The 20,753-nt window shown below is 40.7% G+C and overlaps 1 protein-coding gene across 15 annotated transcripts in view; it reads left to right on the top strand.

Annotated features, from left to right (window-relative positions):
* The window catches only part of SMG6 (SMG6 nonsense mediated mRNA decay factor), a 234,378-nt gene that overhangs the window by 144,917 nt on the left and 68,708 nt on the right, over positions 1-20,753 (top strand). The window contains exons 15-16 of one of the 15 annotated variants that reach the window (XM_064271539.1): positions 9,495-9,591; positions 10,002-20,341. The exons of 12 other annotated variants lie outside the window; for them this stretch is intronic. In XM_064271539.1, coding sequence (XP_064127609.1) covers positions 9,495-9,591; positions 10,002-10,006 — 102 coding nt within the window. In that variant the 3' untranslated portion in view covers positions 10,007-20,341. 2 more of the 15 variants (XM_064271540.1, XM_064271542.1) reach the window with 2 other exon arrangements.

The following is a 20,753-nucleotide window of genomic DNA, read 5'->3' as shown; positions in this document are numbered from 1 at the left end:
TCTGCCACACAGGGTTCTGCCATGAGAAGCAAATTGGCAGCAAGAGGCAGCCCCCTGAGGCAATGGAATTCAGTTCTCAGAACATACGTTAAATGTGGATGAGTTATTTATTTATCATGAGACTCTTTCATGTTTCATGGAGTGCTTTCCACGGGCAGCCCACTTATGTGCAAGGGAGAAAATATGTCCTGCCCATTGGGCAAAAGTCAAGAGAAGTGCTATGTGGAATGGAATCCTGTCACTTTTCAATTGCAGATCCCTGTTAAGATGTCTTTCTTAAATAACATTTGCCACCGGCGGACACTAGCAGGAAACCCTGGTGGTATAGGGGTTAAGTGATATGGCTGCTAACCAAAGGGTCGGCAGTTCGTATCTGCCAGGTGCTCCTTGGAAACTCAGTGGGGCAGCTCTACTCTGTCCTGTAGGGTCACTGTGAGTCGGAATCGACTCAACGGCACTGGGTTTGGTTTTATCTGGTTTTAGGCACTAGCAGAGTTTCTTTTTCTTTATGCAGGTGATAACGGATCACTGATGTTGCATGTTATAGTCAGAGGAGCCTGTGTTAGCCCTGGTGGTCTGTCCATTTCTCCAGGATAATGGCAACTGGTCAACACTCTGTGGCTTCTGACCCCTGTAGGGGTGATGTGTACAGAGAAGAATTTCTGACCTTCCACTAATCTCAGTTATTTGAATGCTTTTTTGTAAACGAGGCAACATCTTTTAGGCATGCTTAAAACTTTTCTTTTTCTGTTCATGAAGCACAAAGTTCTCACTTTACTAAAGGACAAATAAATGCAACTGAAGATAAAACTGTAATGCAGACTAATAGTTCAGACTTTAAAAACAGGGGGAGGGGTTTAAAACAAGTTCTGCAATAAATCTGCAAGTGTGGAATCTAAGGGAAACGATCCCATCTGGAAAACTCTAGCAGTGGTGCCGTGGCTGGTTTATGGAGCAGTGCAGATCGCGGATTGAAAAAAGACCCTGCAGTCTTGAAAGATGACAGGCTCCTTAATTGATGTCCATTTCAGCTGGTGCTGTGCCAGCTTATATTGGCCCTAGTCCAGCGTTCCTGTAATTTGGGAGCCAGGTGTGAAGCATTTTTGTTCCATCTTGTTCCACAGCACCTACAGAAGCCTCACGCATCTCACTTGAGGCAGCAGCACTCTGTAGGAAACAGATGTACAGGTAGAGGTGGAAGGAAGTGTCACACCTGGGTTATGGATATTAAAAAAAAAAAACTACACTCAAGTGAGATCTGGGTTTGAAAGTTGGGGGAAGGAGTTTCACAGCCTCAGTATAAGTTGTGACTATCAAGTACCTAAATTAATATCGTACTCAGTTTGTGATGGTTGAAAGCATGTTTCATTATTTTAGAATTATGCCTCATAAAGGCAGAGATGTATGGTGATTAGCCTTCATTTTGACTCTGGGAGCAACAAGTGTCAACATAAAGAACATCTCAAAATGGCCATTGGAGTTGGGTCCAATCACTTCTGTAGGATCTGAGGGCCAAGATTGGCTACCCCTGATTAGGTGGAGACATGTAACTGTTCTTATTGGGGATCTTGATGAACACAGTGGACAACACTAACATCTGTTCAATGCATTGATGTTAGGCCCTTGATGTTCTAGAGTATGGATGCAGCTGGCCCAGGAAGACATTCTTGCCAAAATTCAACCTGTATTCTTTCTAGCCCTCAGGCTAAACTGAACATTAAAGAACAGACAGTTCTCCCTTTCCAAATTACAAAACATGAGCAAGATCCTCCCTGTAGACATAGAACTTAAATTTTGGAACTGGTGCTTTGCCACTAGCTTATGTTTTTATATAAGGCAAGTTACAACCTTCTAGGACTAAGAGTCAGCTCTGTTGCATGGAAAGCCCAACCCGTAAGCTAACAACCGACAGAATCCTTTCTTGTTCCTTCCTTGAACTCAAAATCTCATGCAGACAGCTAAGGATAGTCCTTGACTCTGAGAATCAGACTGATGTCAAGGAGTGCCTACAAGTCGGCCTAGGTTGCCCTTTGCTCGGAATGTGCCAGTGTCGCAGAGCAGCCCTCGGTTCACTGGCAGCTTTTAATCTGTTCTTCCTCGTGTTGTCAGTACCAGAAGCTGGAAAATGCTTATGTGAGGCAGTTCAAGAGGGTGAGGAGCTAGGAAGGGAGGTTTTCCTCTAATGAAGGTCTTACTCTTTAAAACATGCTCATTCTAGAAACCCCAAGAGCATGGTCCCCAGACACGCTCTTAGCTCAATAATGAAGTCACTCCTGAGGTACACCCTTCATCCAAAGGTTAGACAGGTCCATAAAACAGAACAAGACTAAAGCGGCACACCGGCCCAGGAGCAAGGACTAGAAGGCAGGAGAGGACAGGAAAGCTGGTAATAGGGAACCCAAGGTTGAGAAGGGAGAGTGTTGACATGTTGTGGGGTTGTTAACCAATGTCATAAAACAATGTGTGTACTAACCGTTTAATGAGAAGCTAGTTGGTTCTGTAAACCATCACTAAAGTACAATAAAAATAAATTAATAAAATTAAAAAAACATGCTCATTCTATTAAGCACTAAAATATTTGGCATTGGGATGTCTGAGCATTAACTTTTTCCCTTTGAAGGAAAAGAATAAAAGCAAATGTCATACATGGGCTCTGATCCTGACTTTGCCATAGGCAAGTTGTGTGGTCTTGGGCAATTCATATAACCTCTCTGGGCTTCTATTTTTCAATAAAGTAAAACCCGTAGCTGTCCTACCCAAGTCAAAAGAGCTGTTGTGAGGATAAAAGGAAATAAGGTCTGTGAAAGTACTTGGTCAAGATTTATAAAAGCGCAATATAGATATTGTTGTCTTGAGCCATTGAATCCACTGTTCTGAAATTCTTCATGAAACCTGTGAAGGCAAGACAAATTTACAGTTTTTGTCTTAGATCAAAGGCTTTTAGTTGCTTTGGTAGGTCGGAGAAATAGAGCATAGGTGATCCACTCACTAATATCCCTCAGGCTCCCAGCATGGGGTTGTCTCCTCTGAATTCAGGCAGGGTCAAGGTCCATGACATTGCTTTTTCCTTAAGTGACCACAAAGTCTGGTCATCTTTAGGGATGTGGATGCACCGGCCCCATCACCTCCACATGAACTAAGTATATTATGCACTCTAACATAGCTGGCATGTATTATGTGCCTAGCACAGACATTCCTGCTTTTCACGTGCATCACCAAGTTTTACTTCATCACGGTTTTGCATTATTATTGTTTATTTGGGCTTGTAAGCTTCCACATACATCATTTAATCATATCTTCTAGGCTGCTTTTCTCCTTATTGTTTCTTTGCTTAGCAATAGAAGTATTTAGGGAAGGAATCAGCTTGTGGATAACAGAGATGTGGAACATACATCGAGATTTAGATAAGAGCATCATTATTCATCAGCCAAGAAACGGTTGCAGAAAGTTGAATATACGTGGATCCAAACTTCAAGGTGGATTGTGCCCTCCAGAGTAATCCCAGTTACCAGTCTCCTGACTGAGTTCAAAATAAGTGAACAAAAATAGGTTTTCTTTCCTATGGCTGCTGATCCAAAGCTATGCCATATACATTTTCCTTTGGGAAATTTGTGTATATAATTGATATGCTATACAGGTGGTTATGAGCCGGAATCGACTCAACAGCAGCGGGTTTAGTTCCCTGTATTTTTTTTTATACAGATAGTCCCTGACTTAAAACATATTCGCATTACAATGAAACACACATATGAGAGCCTGTTTTTTGTTGGGGGGGGGGTACATCTTATCACTAGTAATACGTACTACATATAATGTTGCAGCTTGTAATTTGCTGATGTTATCATTCTCAGATGTTTAAAGGCCGATTTATAAAGATACTGATAATAAAAGGCAATAATAATGAAAACTTTGGGGAAAAAAAGGTATTCTACTTACATCAGAATTGACTTACAGCAGTCATAGGAACTGAACTCTGTCGTAAGTCAAAGACTACCTATATAGTTTTCCTTTCGGAACTTAGGCAAGACTTCACCTCTTAAAGGCCTAGGAATTTAACTTCTTTTTACAGGACTGCAGGAGGCATGGTGTTCTTGTTGTAGCCTTGCTTCTGAGCTGTTGACAGTATCCCAGTATGCATGCATGGTCCATTTTTGTTCAGAGAACCAAGAGTGTGCTCTTAGGTAACCTCACAGCTTCTATCAGAGAAGGAAACAGTTACCTCCTTTGCTTTTTTTCAGTTCTGTGGCTTTGGTTCAAACGGGATGCTGTTTTCTGGAGACTTACGAAGATTCTATGACTTGATCCTTCTTTCCCTTGAAATAGGTCCCTCTGAATTTTTCCAAAGGTCTGTTTCCTAAACATAGGCATGTTTGATGATGATGATTACAATAATGATTATAGTTATTACTGCAGCTGTGAAATTGTGTACTCACCATGTGCCAGCTACCATGTTAAGCACTTTCCATGCATTATTTCCTTTTATCTTCACAATAGCCCTGTGAAGATATGATACTCCGATCTCCATTTTTGCAGTGAGGAAACTACTACTCAAAAATGTGACTTGCCCAGGTCATACTTATATTCAGTAACAGAATTGAGATTTGAACCGAAGTCTTTCTAACTCCAAAACCCACCACCTCAAGTTACAGAAAGAGAATATATGGCATAATTGCATTTGTGTGTAAAAAAGAAAGAAAACCCAAAAGAAGATACACACTGATTAGATACAGAGTGTTATTGCTGTTGAGTCGATCCTGACTTCTGGCAACCCCATGTGTGCAGAGCAGAACTCCTCCATAGGGTTTTCAAGGCTGTGACCTTTTGGAAGCAGATTACCAGGCCTGTCTTCTGAGGCATTTCTGGATGGGTTCAAAATGCAAACATTCGGCTAGTAGTCTAGAACCTAACCATTTGGGCCACCCAGCCACCTTCATATGTAAAAATGTATGTGATAAATAGTGGTTGTTTTGGGAAGGCTACAAATGAAACTGTCAGTGGTGATTACAGAAAGGAAGGGGAATTTAAGAAGAGCGGATGTTTTATTCATGTACACTTCTTGATATTTTCTTACCCTAAATATGTATTGCTTTTATCATAAATAAGAAATACTTTTCAAAGGAAAAAAACCTACTCCAGTCTCTCCAGTTTTACGTAAGGATATTGAGACTCAGTTTAATAGGATTGTCCATTTTTAACAGTAGGGTGAAATTAGATATACTTAAGACCCTTTCAATCGAAACAACTAAAATGCTGACTATAATATAATGCATCCTGAGCTGACATAAAAACAAGAGATCTACAGACCTTAAAAACTAAATGAAAACAAGATTCCTGAACAGCGAGTGAGTGCCAAAGCTGGCTAGTACTTGCCCAAATGATTTCTGTCAAACCCTGCAGACCTTCAGCTTACACTTTAAAAGCTATTTGAGGTGTGGAGTATAGGCATTAACGCCTAGGACACAACGAAGGTGAGGAGTTACACAGGAGACCCTGCCTAAAGCTGGGACTCCCTAAGAGCTATAAAAACATCCAGTGCCCTTGAGTCAGAATACCCTCACTTTAAGGGTGATTGAGGAATAAAACCTCACTATCAGGATTCTCGAAGGAGCCCTGGTGGTTCAGTGGCTAAAGCGCTCGGCTGCTAACCAAAACGTCAGTGGTTTGAACCTACCAGCTGCTCCGTGGGAGAAGGATGTAGCAGTGTGCTTCTGTAAAGCCTTTGAAACCTTATGGGGCAGTTCTACTCTGTCCTATAGGGCCACTATGAGTCAGAATCAACTCGACAGCAGTAGTTTTTGGGGGGGGTGGTTATCAGGATTCATGACCACGATCTGGCCCTCTAATGTGTTTTTAATCTGAATACATACTACCTATGTACTCTGAAAGACCTTGAGCAGATAGTTCAGTTTATAGTGATCTGAACCTGGTAGTATGCAAGGGTGACTAGCAAAAGCAAAGACAAATCCTTTATGGAGGAATTCAGCTTCAGTTCGGGCCACCAAGAATTCCCATGGAGCAAATTCCATGGAAATTAGTCCACAGTCCTTAGTATCCTGAGAGAAAATATTGTTGTTGTTAGGTGCAGTCGAGTCGGTTCCGACTCATAGCCACCCTGTTTACAACAGAACGAAACACTGCCTGGTCCTGCTATGTTTGAGCCCATTGTTGCAGCCACTGTGTCAGTCCATCTCATGAGAGTTGTCCTCTTTTTTGCTGACCCTCTACTTTATCAAGAAAATAATGATCAATCTAGATTTCCATTCTCAGCAAAACTATCTTTTAGAACATGATGACAAGAGAAATAAAAGCATATGACCACACAAAGACTTGTGCACAAATGTTCATACAGCTTTATTTTCACTTGTGAACAACCTGATTGAGACAACCCGAATGTCCATCAGCAGGTGAATGGATAAACAAATTGTAGTACATCCGTACTGTGGGATATTCCTCAGCAGTAAAAAAGAATGAACACTGTTAATCAAATCACAAATCATTATACTATGTAAAAGAAGCCAGTGAAAGAGAGTACATATTGTGTGATTCTGCTTACATAAAATTCTAGAAAATGCAAACTATTCTATAGTGACAAAGTAGATCAGTGGTTGCCTGGGGATGAGGATGGAGAGAGGGATAAATTACAGAAGGGCAGGAGGAAGCTTGAGGTGATGGATATGCTCACTGTCTTGATTGTGGGAATAGTTTGACGTGTATACGTATCCAAATTGTATATTTCAAAAATGTATGGTTTTAATGTACTTCGGTCATACCTCAAAAATGTTGTTCAAAAAAAAAACTAAAAGGATCCCTTTAGCTAAAAAAGAATTTTTTTTAATATTTGCTAACTGTAAGAGTAAAGACGTTTTCAATTTCCTTTTTTTTATTTTTAATAGCTTTATCAAGACATGTTGTTGTTAGGTGCCGTCGAGTTGGTTCCAACTCATAGTGACCCTGCGCTCAACAGAATGAAACACTGCCCTTTCCAGCGCCATCTTTATAATCGTTCTTATGCTTGAGCTCATTGTTGCAGCCACTGTGTCAATCCACCTCATTGAGAGTCTTCCTCTTTTCCACTGACCCTGTACTCTGCCAAGCATGATGTCCTTCTCCAGGGACTGATCCCTCCAGACAGCATGTCCAAAGTATGTAAGACACAGTCTCACCATCCTTGCCTCTAAGGAGCATTCTGGCCGCACTTCTTGCAAGACAGATTTGTTGTTCGTTCTTTTGGCAGTCCATGGTATATTCAATATTCTTCGCCAACACCACAATTCAAAGGTGTCAACTCTTCTTCGGTCTTCCTTATTCATTGTCCAGCTTTCACGTGCATATGATGTGATTGAAGATACCGTGGCTTGGGTCAGGCGCACCTTAGTCTTCAGGGTGACATCTTTGCTCTTCAAAACTTTGTCGAGGTCCTTTGCAGCAGATTTGCCCATTGCAATGTGTCTTTTGATTTCTTGACTGCCGCTTCCATGACTGTCGATTGTGGATCCAGGTAAAATGAAATCCTTGACAACTTTAATCTTTTCTCCGTTTATCACGATGTTGCTCACTGGTCCAGTTGTGAGGATTTTTGTTTTCTTTCTGTTGAGGTGTAATCCATACTGAAGACTGTGGTCTTTGATCTTCATTAGTAAGTGCTTCAAGTCCTCTTCACTTTCAGCAAGCAAGGTTGTGTCATCTGCATAACGCAGGTTGCTAATGAGTCTTCCTCCAATCCTGATGCCCCGTTCTTGTTCATATAGTCCAGCTTCTCGGATTATTCATTCCGCATACAGATTAAATGGGTATGGTGAAAGAATACAACCCTGACACACACCTTTCCTGACTTTAAATCAATCAGTATCCCCTTGTTCTGTCCGAACAACTGCCTCTTGATCTGTGTAAAGGTTCCTCATGAGCACAATTAAGTCACATAATATAAAGTTTACCTGTATAATTCAGTGATTTTTAGCATATTCACAGAGTTGTGCAATAATCACCACTATCTAATTCCAGAACATTTTCATCAGCTCAGAAAGAAACCCGTCTTCATTGGCAGGCACTCCCCATTCACTCACTCTTCCTCCCCAGCCCTTGGCAACCCCTACTCTGCTTTCTGTTTCTCTGGGTTTGCCTGTTCCAGACATTTCATATAAATGGAATCGTACAGTTTTGTGTCTGACTTCCTTCACTTAGCATAATGTTTTCAGGGCTCACCCATGCTGTAGCATGTTTCAGTACCTTATTCCTTTTTATGGCTGAATAATACTCCAGTATATGGAAATTGGCACATTTTGTTTATCCATTCACAGTTGATGGACGTTTGGGCTGTTTCCACTTTTTAGCTATTACGAATAATGTTGCTGTGAACATTCACGTACAAACTTTTTTATGTAGACATATGTTTTCATTTCTCTCAAATATACATCTAGGAGTGGAACTTTGAGAAACTGCCAGGCTAGACTGTTTTCTAAAGCAGCTATACCATTTTATATTCTCACCAGCAACAAATGTAAGACGCTTCCAATTTCTCTGTATCTGTGTCACACTTGCTGTTATCTGACTTTTTTATTCCAGCCATCCTAGTAGGTGTAAAGTGGTATCTCATTGTGGTTTTGATCTGCATTTCCCTGACTACTAATGATGTTGAGCATCTTTTCATGTGCTTATTGGCCGTTTGTTTATCTTCTTTGGTGAAATAGCTATTCAGAACCTTTGCCCATTTTTTAATTGAATTGTCTTTTTATTATTGAGTTGTAAGAGTGCTTTATATATTCTAGATGCAAGTCTTTTATCAGATATATGGTTTGCAGATATTTTCTGTACATTCTGTGGATTGTCTTTTCACTTTCTTGATGGTGTCCTTTGTAGCACAAGGTTTTTAACTTTGATTAAATCCAATTTATTTATGTTTCTTTTGTCACTTGTGCTTTTGGTGTTGTAGAGACATTTTTAGGCGGTAAAAACATAAAGTTTACCTGTTTATCACTAAAAGAAATGCCTTCTACCTAAAATACATCCTTTAGAAGACTATCCGAGATGCAAGAAGGAATGGTAAGCAAAAAATAAAACCGAATCAGATTGATCACAAAAGAATCAGAGTTGGGAGGCCCCTTAGAAGCCGTCAGAATCAGTCTCCTACCTAATGAAGCAATAGTCCCTCAATGTCCTTAAAAGCCTCTGCTTCAAATACTTCCCAGAGTTTACTCTATCATGGTATAGTCACTATTAAAATTCGTTCTCACCACGGTCACACGATAACTATGAGCCTGAGACAGAAAGGGCCACACGAACTAGAGACTTGCATCATCCTGAGACCAGAAGAACTAGATGGTGCCCGGCTACAACTGATGGCTGCCCTGACGGGGAACACAACAGAGAACTCCTGAGGGAGCAGGAGAAGAGTAGGATGCAGACCGCAAATTGTCATAAAAAGACCAGACTTAATGGTCTGACTAAGACTAGAAGAATCCCGGTGGTCATGGTCCCCAAACCTTCTGTTGGTCCAGGACAGGAACCATTCCCGAAGACTACTCATCAGACATGGAAGGGACTGGACAATGGGCTGGAGAGAGATGCTGATGAAGAGTGAGCTACTTGTATCAGGTGGACACTTGAGACTGTATTGGTATCTCCTGTTTTTTTTTTTTTTTTGTCTGGAGGGGAGATGGGAGGATAGAGAGGGTTAGAAACTGGCAAAAGGGTCACGAAAGGAAAGACTGGAATAAGGGAGCGGGCTGACTCATTAAAAAAAAAAAATTAGGGGGAGAGTAAATGGGAGTATGTAGTAAGGTGTATATAAGCTTACATGTGACAGACTGACTTGATTTGTAAACTTTCACTTAAAGCACAATAAAAATTATTAAAGAAAAAAAAATTTGTTCTCAAACTGAACCAAATCTGCCTTCCTGTAATTGCCACTTTATTGGTTTTAGGTTTCTCAGAATCACAGTGTTTTTCTATACCTGCCATGTCTTAATGTACTTGAAATTTACCTTACGTTTTCCTTTCTCTAGGCTAAACATTCACATTTCACTCAACTGTTCTTCAGAAGACTTGGACTCTAGACCAAAACCCATTGCTGCTGAGTTGCTTCTGACTCATCGAAACCCTATAGGACAGAGTAGAACTGCCCCATAGGGTTTCCAAGGCTGTAATCTACATACAAACAGACTGCCACATCTTTCTCCCATGGAGTGGCTGGTGGGTTCGAACAGCCGACTTTTTGGTTAACAGCCAAGTGCTTAACCACTGTACCACCAGGGCTCTTGGATTCTAGACCAGCACTAACAAATAGAACTTACTGTGATTATGGAAATGATCTGTTTCTGCACCATCCAGTACGGTAGCCACTAGCCACAGGTGACTGTTGAGCACTTGAGATGTGGCTAAAGCAACTGAGAAACAGAAATTTTGATATAATTAAATTTAAATATCAATCTATTTTAAAAAAATAAACATCCACATGTGACTAGTGGCTACCATACTAGACGCTACAATTCTGGACCTTTCTCCTGGCCAGAGTCCTCTATACCAGTTGTTCTTAAAGTGTATCCCAGGACAAAGAGCATCAGCGTCACCTGGGAACATGACAGATATGCAGTATTTTAGGCCCCACCCAGACCTATGAATGAGAAAGTCTGTGGTGTTTGCCCACAGAATTTGTTAAGAAATTGCCCAGCAATCTCCAGCTTATTCCAGCATACTCAAGTTTGAAAGCCAATTCTAGTCCTTCAAGGTTCCTCCTAAAAGCAGTGCTCACACATGGTCTGATGTGCACAGACTTAACCTGAAGAAAATTTCTATAGCTTAAGAAAGAAAGTTGAAAACTATCATTTAGCTAATGTATTGACTGTATATTTATAAAATGAATAAAATGTGCTTATGAAGAATTTTTAAAAAATAAAGTGCCAGCCGAGGTTTAAAAAAGGAGTTCACAGGAACTTGTCCCTAAATTCCAGTCTTTTTTTTTTTTGAACTTTAGATGAAGGTTTACAGAGCAAATGTTTCTCTTTAAACAATTAATACACATATTGTTTTGTGACATTGGTTGCCAACCCCACAACATGTCAACACTCTCCCCTTCTCAAACACACAGCCTTTGAGTGCTGGGATTAAGAACCGTGGGCTTTTGACTCTCAGCCTGGTATGCATCCCAGCTATCAGGCTGTTTCAGGATATAGAACTTACAGTTTGGTTCAATGTCTCCCAGAAGAGAAAAATCTGGTTCCTTGGCATATATTTCACTCTACCCACTTTGAGGGGCGATCCCCCCCTTTTTTAATACCACTTCCTCGTTGTTAGAGTGCCTCTGTAGCTACACCCTATGCCCTGGAAACATCTCCCCTTTTTAGGGTTTAACAGATTCCACCTATATGGTTCTCTCTTTTTTTGTTTAATTTTTTTAGTCCTCTTATGCTTGAAACCTAGAAGAGGAGTTGGCTTGTTCTGTTGCTGGCCTTGGGCCAGATGTCATAACTTCAGGCAGTGCCACGCTACACATCTCTAGCAGTTTGAAATGGAGAACGGAGTTAGAGATAAGATCAGCAGCTTTAGGTGATGGCATTGTTTCAAATAAACCATGCATGACCCAAAGCTTCCACTTCAAATGGGGAATGAAATTGCTTCATCCTTTGACAGCTTGCTCCATGAAAGAAATTTATCTTCACTTAATTGCTTTAGATCCCAAGAGGCTACATATAGTAATTTCTAGGAGAGAATTATATCAAATAAAAAAAATGTATGTGAATGTGAATATGCCAATAGCAGCGGACAGGGAGGGAGAGAGGTGCGGGACGAAAGATCGCACTGAACTTTCTGGTAGGTTTCTATTCCCATTCTTGGAGTCCCCTTGGGTCCAAGACCACTTACTCTCTCAATCTGCTGACTGAGATCCAGGGTCCCTGGTGGCTGCAGTCCTGCGCTGCTAGGGTTAAACCCTCTTGTCTGCTGTTCTTGTAGCTGGGTAGTGTTTTGCTTCAACTCTTCCCCTCAACTGGGAGGGGTCAGGCTGGCTGGCTGACTTCCGGCTGCGTGTCTTCATCAAGTCCGGCTGGGCACAGTCTGTCTACACTGTGGGCCAGAACCACTGGGGGTTCCGGTCAGTGGCAGCTGAAAATCAGCAAACTTGTTGATTTTAAAACATGACTATTTGGATGTTAAGGATAAACTTCCTGTAGATGGGGACAGGCTCCTTAATCTAGGCATGTTTGAATTTCTAGTTTTCATTTCCCTGGCCTTTATATTTTTTTTTATATTTGAAATAGTCTAAAGTTTCCACTCTATCGTTTTCACTAAACCCATCCACTACTGCCTTTATCCCACATTTTTTCCCTTATTTCTGAAATTCCAAGTTGTGGGTTTTGTCTTTTTTTCCCCACCTACTACTAAATAACTGTATTTCCATGTCGTAATGTAACAACACCTAGGAAAACTGGAGGTATTGTCCAAAGTATGGACAGGATTCTGTGTCTTCTTCCCGCACCCTTTTTGCCTGCATCTACCTTTAAGACTGCTGAGAGCTGTACACACTGAACATTAAATCTCAAGTTCCTGGAGACTGCTCTCTAGTTGACATCCCCAAATGTCTAGTTTGGGGCTGCGAGTCTCATGAGTGCTCAATACATACTTCCTATGTGCGTAAGAGTCAGTAAGGCATAGCTGAATGACATAGTTTATGGCACTCCTGCCCTAAAGACAAGGGGATCTGACTTGGAGGTCCAGGGAACTTTTGGATTCTATGTGAAGACCAGGGAATACCTGAGCCAATATTAGGGGTGGGTGGGGTTGCCAAAATCAAGGTGGCCTGACTCAAACAGAGAATCAGCAGAGCCAAAGACTTCCGTTTCCCATCAAGTTCTGTCCAGGCTGAGTCCCATAGCACCTTCTGCTTCCAGGGGTCATTCTCCAGGTACCCTTCGTCCCTTCAGTCTCACTTAATCTGGGTCTGCCACACTCTCCAGGTCAGTCAGAGGGGAGAGTTGCCTTTTCTTTTATAAAACTCCTCCCTAAGAAACCTGACAGCTATAATGAGTAAGCCAGTTTGCGTTTGAAAAAGGTTGTACTGGTATGCCTCTGAGGGAGATCTGCAGCAAGTACTGTCACATCATTTCTTGGATGCACATCAAGGAGTTTTTGAAGGAATTACACTTTTCCTCACATCTAAAACATGAGCACCTGAGCAGCAGCCTGGAGGGGTCATTGGGGTCAGGGTGTTTGTTTTAGCATGTGTCTCTTGAGCTAGAAAAACATCTGCCTGTATTATCACCACCTCTGGTACCCTGTTCTGCAATTTCTGTTCTGTCCTGCCCCTCTGCATGTCTGCTGGTGTGGTAGTAGAAGCCTAAGAGAAGCTAAACCAAAACCCAGATTCATTGCCATCGAGTCCATTTCAACTCGAAGTGACCCTGTAGGAGTGGCTGGTAGATTTGAACTGCCAGCCTTTTGGTTAGTAGCCAAGCTCTTAACCACTGCACCACCAGGGCTCCTAAGAGAAGTTACCCAGTCCTAACTGCCCTGTAGAGTTTCCAGGGAGTACCTGGTAGATTCAAACGGTCAACCTTTTGGTTAGCAGCCAAGCACGTAACCACTGCACCACTAGGTGCAGGCAAGTAGAGCAAGCCAGTAATTTATTGAAATCACCTGTCTTTCTGGGATTTAGTATTTTTGAGACCTGTCCTTCATTAGGAGTTAAATCATGTGCAAAACTGTTTTAACAAACCCTCCACCCCCTCATCCTAAAGATACTAGTTCCTTAAGTTGACAAATTGCTTATTTTGGCAGCTTTGTTTACTATACTGAGAAGCTTTCTGTGGTTGTAACCTTGCTTCAGGCCATATCTTAGTGTGATCTTCTCCCAAGAGATGAACTTGCTTGTTTCTCCTCCTGTTTTATTTAATGAGAAGAAAATACTAGACTGATATTGGATACATAAAGACTTATTAAGAAGGATAATTGAACTGCTGATGTCTTTAGACCAAAAAGAAAGATCTGGCCTTTCAGGGAATGAGTCATATTCGGTGCTTTTTTATTTTTTTGTGTGTGTATTCCATGAATCCAGATATTCTGATGTGTTCAGTAAAGCCTTGCCCTAAGGATGTCTGTCTGATTCAGTATGTGTATTTTGAATGTATCTGTCTATGCCCATAGAGAGAGACAGTAAAATTTCAAATAGGGAAATGGATGAAGACTCCCCAGGGATTTAGGGTCACATCAGGAGTAGGATAGGAGAAAGCATTTTGGCATAGATGCTAAGAAATGAGGTAGATCAGATAGGATGACCTATAGTTTACTTCCTTTTCTTAGAGCTGACTCCGTGGTTGCATGGTCCAATACACTAGCCACATGTCTATTTTGATTAAAATTAAATAAAATTTAAAATTTGGTTCTTCATTACACTAACCGTAGTTCAGGTGGTCAATAGCCACATGTGGCTAATGGCTACCATACTGTGAAGTGCAGCTATAGAACATTTCCATCATTGCTGAAAGTTCTTTTGAACAGCTCTTCTCTCTGATAAAGTCAAGAAGTGCAACTTGATTATAAAGGTTGGGAGTAATGATAAGGCTATGGAGAGGGAGACATCAGGATATGAATGGCAAAAGTCATTTCTAATTAGGAATGAATCATGATCAGAGGAAGTGAATTCTGAAGAGTAGAAAGTTATAAGATTCCTATCAAGAGATAATTTAGTAGTATATTTTTTAAGCAGGATATGATCTCTCCAAAGTCATCAATTTTAATTATCTTCTATAAGAAATTCCTCTACTCTTAGAAGCATAATCTTTTTTCCTAGATTCTCTCTCTAATCCTTTTCTTAGTCCTTATCTCTGTGCCGCCCATCATCATCACCTTCTTTTCCATTATGAGTGTCTCTTGTTTTCATTAATAAAAATGGCATCAGCATTTTACAAAGTGCTGTCATGATGTTATTTCACTTGATTGCTTCAGGGGCTCTCTGAGGCATTATCCACATTTTATAGGTGAGGAAGCTAAGATCTAGAAAGAGATTAATTATCTGAGAACCTATAACTCAGATATATCAGAATTAGGTTCAGGTGAATATGAACCCCAGTTACAGAGGCCTAAACTTATAAGGATTTATTCTCTCACATCAGAGCCCAGAAATTGGCAATCCAAGATTGACGTGATGGCACCACCAAGTTGCCAACATTCAGGCTTCTTCAGCTCACTACTACAACCTTCTAGGATGTAGCCCCATCCCAGGATTACTACTAGAGTATCAGCAGGCTACATACTGGAGGAAGAGGACAGAAAGGCCCTCCCCACCCCCCACCTGCCATATTTAAAAGGACTTCTTCAGTGCTTTACATAAAACTTCGGCTTATATCTCATAATCATATGTCCACCTTAGCTGGACAGAAGACTGGAAACATAGTCATCTAAACCAAAACCAAACCCTTTGCCTTCAAGTCAATTCCGACTCGTAGCGACCTTATAGGACAGAGTAGAACTGCCCCGTAGGGTTTCCAAGAAGCATCTGCTAAATTCAAACTGCCGACCTTTTGATTAGCAGCCGAACGCTTAACCACTGTACCACCAGGGCTCCATATAGTCATCTAGCCAGGCAGAAATGTACTCAGCTAAAAATCAGAGCTCTTTTGCTAAAGAAGAAGGGAGACTGGGTATTGAGAGGTAGCTGGTAATCTCTGCCTCAACAGGTATTCGGTTTTTGGTCCAGTGCTTTCCCACTGTTGCCAGTTGTGTCTGTTTCATTGGCTAATGATTTAGTCACCCAGGCCTCCAGAGTTTTTCCAAAGAAATATAAATTCGTGAATAATTACAATAAAATCTACCATTTATTGAGAACTTGCTGTGTCCTAGGTGACCTCACAACAACCCTGTGCAGTAGGAAGCATTATTAGCCTCCATTGTATAATTTGAGGAAACAGAACTGCAGAATCACTTGCCAAAGGTTACACAAAAGGTAAATGGTGGAGTCACAATTTAAGCACAGGAAGTCTAGCTCCATAGCCCACCCTCCAAACCACTGCTGCTCTACAGGGCCTTTTGGAAAGGTGATATAATTGCCTAGAGGGCAGCTGTGGCCCTCAATACTGCCCGCGGGAAAGAGCCTTTCGAGCCACCTCACTACAGGCATGCCATTCTCCTCAGGATCATGGCATGAGCTGTGTTAAAAGCAATGCTTTGATGTGTTTTCTTTTTCTTCATTCCCTGCCCCCTCTCTTCTGTCCCTCTCCCAGACTGGAGGCTGGGAAAAGAGATTAAGTGGCATGCTTTAGGTTTTTAGAAAGTTCATATCCTGGAACTCATGTTGGAACTTGCATGAGAAGATTCTGCTGGGTAATTAATTCTGCTGGGTAATTAGTTAGGTGTCTTTAGAGAATCTAGAGGTTCAAAGTTTCTCTATCTTGTTAATAGAAATTGTTCCCAAATATAATTTTTTATTTTCTCTTCACTCCTACTCCCCCTGCTCTAGTGTTCTAGCTGTGGCTGGTAAGAGCACCGCCCACTTGTCATTCTGCGTCTCCCTCCCATAGATGCCTCACAGAGACCAGTGCTTGAACTTACAGTCCACGTGCAGCCTGGACTTCTCTGCGAGAGTCAAACATCTCCTCTTCAGTTACTCTGGCAGGCTTGACTTTTGGTATTCAGCATTAGCTATTTACTGAGCGCTTACAATTTGCCAGGCACTATTCGTGGTGCTCGTGATTCTGTGGTGAATGAGATAGACCCAGTTTCTTACCTCAGGGGCCTTTTATGTTCTAGATGAGGGGAGATAGACAGTAAACAAGTAAAGAAATAAATACGCAAAATAAATTCACCTTGTTTTAAATACCATGAAGGAAATAAAACAGGTCATTTTGATAAGAGACTAACTGTGGGAGTTGATTTCATCCATCACATAACCTTGTTTCCACACCTACTACTTTGAGCTGCAGTTTTACCACCCTTAAAGTAGGAAGGAATGAGAGTGAGTGACCATCATAAATGGAGGCTGTACCACCCACCCTTGCACAAATGGAACTCTCTTGGTAGATGATCCTAATCTCTACCCAATTGTTCGGGATTTTCTTAAGAAATGATTCTTGTATAAAGACTAGTTAATAAACACCTGGATATGTTCCACCCAGCTTTAAAAGAAATAATACATTATAGATACAGTTGAAGCCCCTTGTGTACCCTTGCTGGTTGCCTTTTCCCTTTCTCTTTCACTAAAGGTAATTACTGTCCTGAATTTATATATTTATGCATCCTTTTATTCTTTACTACACGTGCATATATCTATAGATAATATAGTATTGTTTTACATTTTTAGACTTTTTATAGATGGCGTTCTGGGAGTACCATCTGCTTTGCTTTTCTTATCCAACATTATGTTTTTTAGATTTATCCATGTTGGTGCATGTAGTTGTGTCTCTTTAATTTCAGTTGCTGTCAAACAGCCCATTGTATGAATCATGCCACAATTTACTGACCTAGTCTCCTTTTTTTATGTTAATGTATTTTTTTTTTTAACTTACTGTGCTTTAGGTGAAAGTTTACAAACCAAATCAATCTCTCATACAAAAAGTTATACACACCTTGCTGTGTACCCCTAGCTGGTCTCCTCTTAATGAGACAGCACATTCCTCCTCTCCACCCTGTATTCCCCGTGTCCATTCAACCAGCTCCTGTCCCCCTCTTCCTTCTCATCTCGCCACCAGGCAGGAGTTGCCCACGTATTCTCAAGTGTCTATGTGAGCCACGAAGCTTACTCCTCACCAGCATCATTGTCTCTCTTATACTTCAGGCCAATCCCTGTCTGTAGAGTTGGCTTTGGGAATGGTTCCAATCTTGGCCTATCAAAGGGTCCGGGGACCATGACCGTCAGAGTCCCTCCGGTCTCATTCAGACCATTAAGCCTGGTTTTTTTACGAGAATTTGAGATCTTCATGCCACTGTTCTCCTGCTCCGTCAGGGGTTCTCTGTTGTGTTCCCTGTCAGAGCAGTCATTGGTGGTAGCGGGGCACCATCTGGCTCTTCCATTCTCAGGCTGACGGAGTCTCTGGTTTATGTGGCCTTTTCTGTCTCTTGGGCTCATCTTTACCATATGTCTTTGGTGTTCTTCATTCTCCCTTGCTCCAGGTGGGTTGAGACCAGTTTATGCATCTTAGATGGCCACTTGCTAGCGTTTAAAACCCCAGACACCTGTCACCAAAGTGGGATGCAGTATGTTTTCTTAATGTGTTTTGTTATGCCAACTGACCTAGATGTCCCCTGAAACCATGGTCCCCAGATACCTGTCCCTGCTATTCTGGTCTTCAAAGCGTGTGGTTGTAGTCGGGAAACTTCTTTGCTTCTGGTTTAGTCCAGTTGTACTGACTATCCCTGTGTTGTGTGTTGCCCTTCCCATCACCTAAAAAAATTTTAAAAAAAAAAAAAAAAAATTTTTTTTTTTTTAACCTAGTTAGCGACTATCCCTCTACCTCCCTTCCTCACCCTCGTAATCATCAAAGAATGTTTTCTTCTGTGTTTAAACTGTTTCATGAGTTCTTATAATAGTGGTCTCATACAATATTTGTCCTTTTGCAATTGACTAATTTCACTCAGCATAATGCCTACTAGATTCCTCCATATTATGAAATGTTTCACAGATTCATCGTTGTTCTTAATCATTGCGTAGCATTCCACTATGTGAATATACTATAGTTTATCCATTCATCCATTGATGGGCACCTTGGTTGCTTCCATCTTTTTGCTGTTGTAAACCATGCTGCAGTGAAAATGGATGTGCATAATACCTGTTCATGTGAAGGCTGTTATTTCTTTAGGGTATATTCCAAGGAGTGGAATTGCTGGGTCGTATGGTAGTTCTGGAAACTCTGGTGGCAAAGTGGTTAAGTGCTGTAGCTGCTAACCAAAAGGTCAGCAGTTCAAATCCACCAGGCGCTCCTTGGAAACTCTGTGGGGCGGTTCTACTCTATCCTGTAGGGTCACTAGGAGTCAGAATCGACTTGACGGCAATGGGTTTTTTGTTTTTTTTTTTTAGTGGTAGTTCTAGTTCTAGCTTTTTAAGGAAGCACCAAATCAATTTCCAAAGTGGCTGTACCATTTTGCATCCCCACCAGCAGTGTATAAGTGTTCCAGTCTCTCCACAACCTAACATTTATTATTTTGTGTTTTTTAGATTAATGCCAGACTTGCTGGGGTGAGATGGAATCTCATTGTAGTTTTGATTTGCATTTCTCTCATGGCTAATGATTGTGAGCATTTCCTCATGTATCTGTTAGCAGCCTGAATGTCTTTTTTGGTAAAGTGCCTGTTCATATCCTTTGCCCATTTTTTAATTGGGTTATTTGTCTTTTTTGTTGTTGAGCTTCTGGAGTATCATGTAGATCTTAGAGATAAGATGCTGATTGGAAATGTCATAGCTAAGAACTTTTTCCCGGTCTGTAGGTAATCCTTTTATTTTGGTGAAGTCTTTGGATGAGCATAGCTGTTTGACTTTTAGGAGCTCCCAGTTACCTAATTTCTCTTCCAGTGTTTGTACTCTAGTCTCTTATTGATGCACAATTTTTTGCCACTTCGTGTTTGTCTACCAACAGTACTGCAGTCTCTTTGTACGGAGGTGTGAGTTTCTCTAAGAAGCATACCTAGAAGCAGAATTGCCAGGTTATAAGGATACTTACCATCAGCTTTACTAGCTATTGCCAAATTGCTTCCCAAAGTGTTCATACCAGCTTATACGACTTGTAAAAGTATATGAGTGTTCCAACGTTTCCATGTCAATATTAGGCATTTCCAAACTTTTTAGTTGCCTATTTGATGTTTAAATCATATCTTGTTTTATTTTGCATTTTCCTTATTACCAGAGAAGCTAAACATTTCTTCCCTGTGTTCATTAGCCGCTTGAGTTTCCTCTTCTGTGAATCCCATGTTCGTATTCTTTGTCCATTTACTTCTTTATTTCTTCTGATTGTTTTTTCTTACTGATTTGTAAATCTGGATATGAATCCTTTGTCAGCTATATGTATTACAGATCTCCCAATATGTATCTTATCTTTTAAATACATTTTAATGTTTTCATTTATATAGGTTTTTCTGACAAATATATCAATCTTTTCTTTATAGTTTGTATCTTATTTAAGAATTTTTTCTTAGATGTAACAGAATTGGCATGTATTGATAATTATTGAAGCTGGATGAACATATTTTTGTGTGTTTGAAATTTTCCATAATAACGTTTTTTAATTAAAACGTAACTGCTGAAATGCCGTATCGTAGCAAAAATCAATTGCTCTAATAGTAATCCAAAGTTTCTACATAACCTAGTGGAATAAAAGGGTTACTTTGATCTCTGTTAAGACTTTTCATTTGATTTTTTGTTTGTTGTGTTGGGTTTTTTTTTTTTTTTTAACCAGTATGTTGTTGGGTTAAAATATTACCATGAGAAATCAACTCAGGGTAAACGTCAAGAGAAATAAGTCCTGATACATGCCACAACGTGGATGAATCTTGAAAACATGCTGAGTGAAATAAGTCAGACACAAAAGGACAAATATTATATGATCCCACTCGTATGAAATATCTAGAATAGGTGAATACATAGAGACCAAAATTTATTAGTGGTTACCGGGGGCTAGAGGGAGGGAAAAATAAGGAGTCATTGCTTAGGGGACTCTGGGCTTCTGTTAAGGGTGATGGAAAAGTTTGGAAATGCATAGAGGTGATGATCGCACAGTATGGTGAACATAATTAATATCACTGGATTGTACATGTAAGAATGTTTAAATGGCAAATGTTTT

This window comes from Loxodonta africana, chromosome 18 (assembly GCF_030014295.1).
Source record: "Loxodonta africana isolate mLoxAfr1 chromosome 18, mLoxAfr1.hap2, whole genome shotgun sequence".
NCBI classification, from domain to species: domain Eukaryota; kingdom Metazoa; phylum Chordata; class Mammalia; order Proboscidea; family Elephantidae; genus Loxodonta; species Loxodonta africana.
Note: the sequence above shows the minus strand (reverse complement) of the source record. Positions and strands in the feature narration are given on the sequence as shown.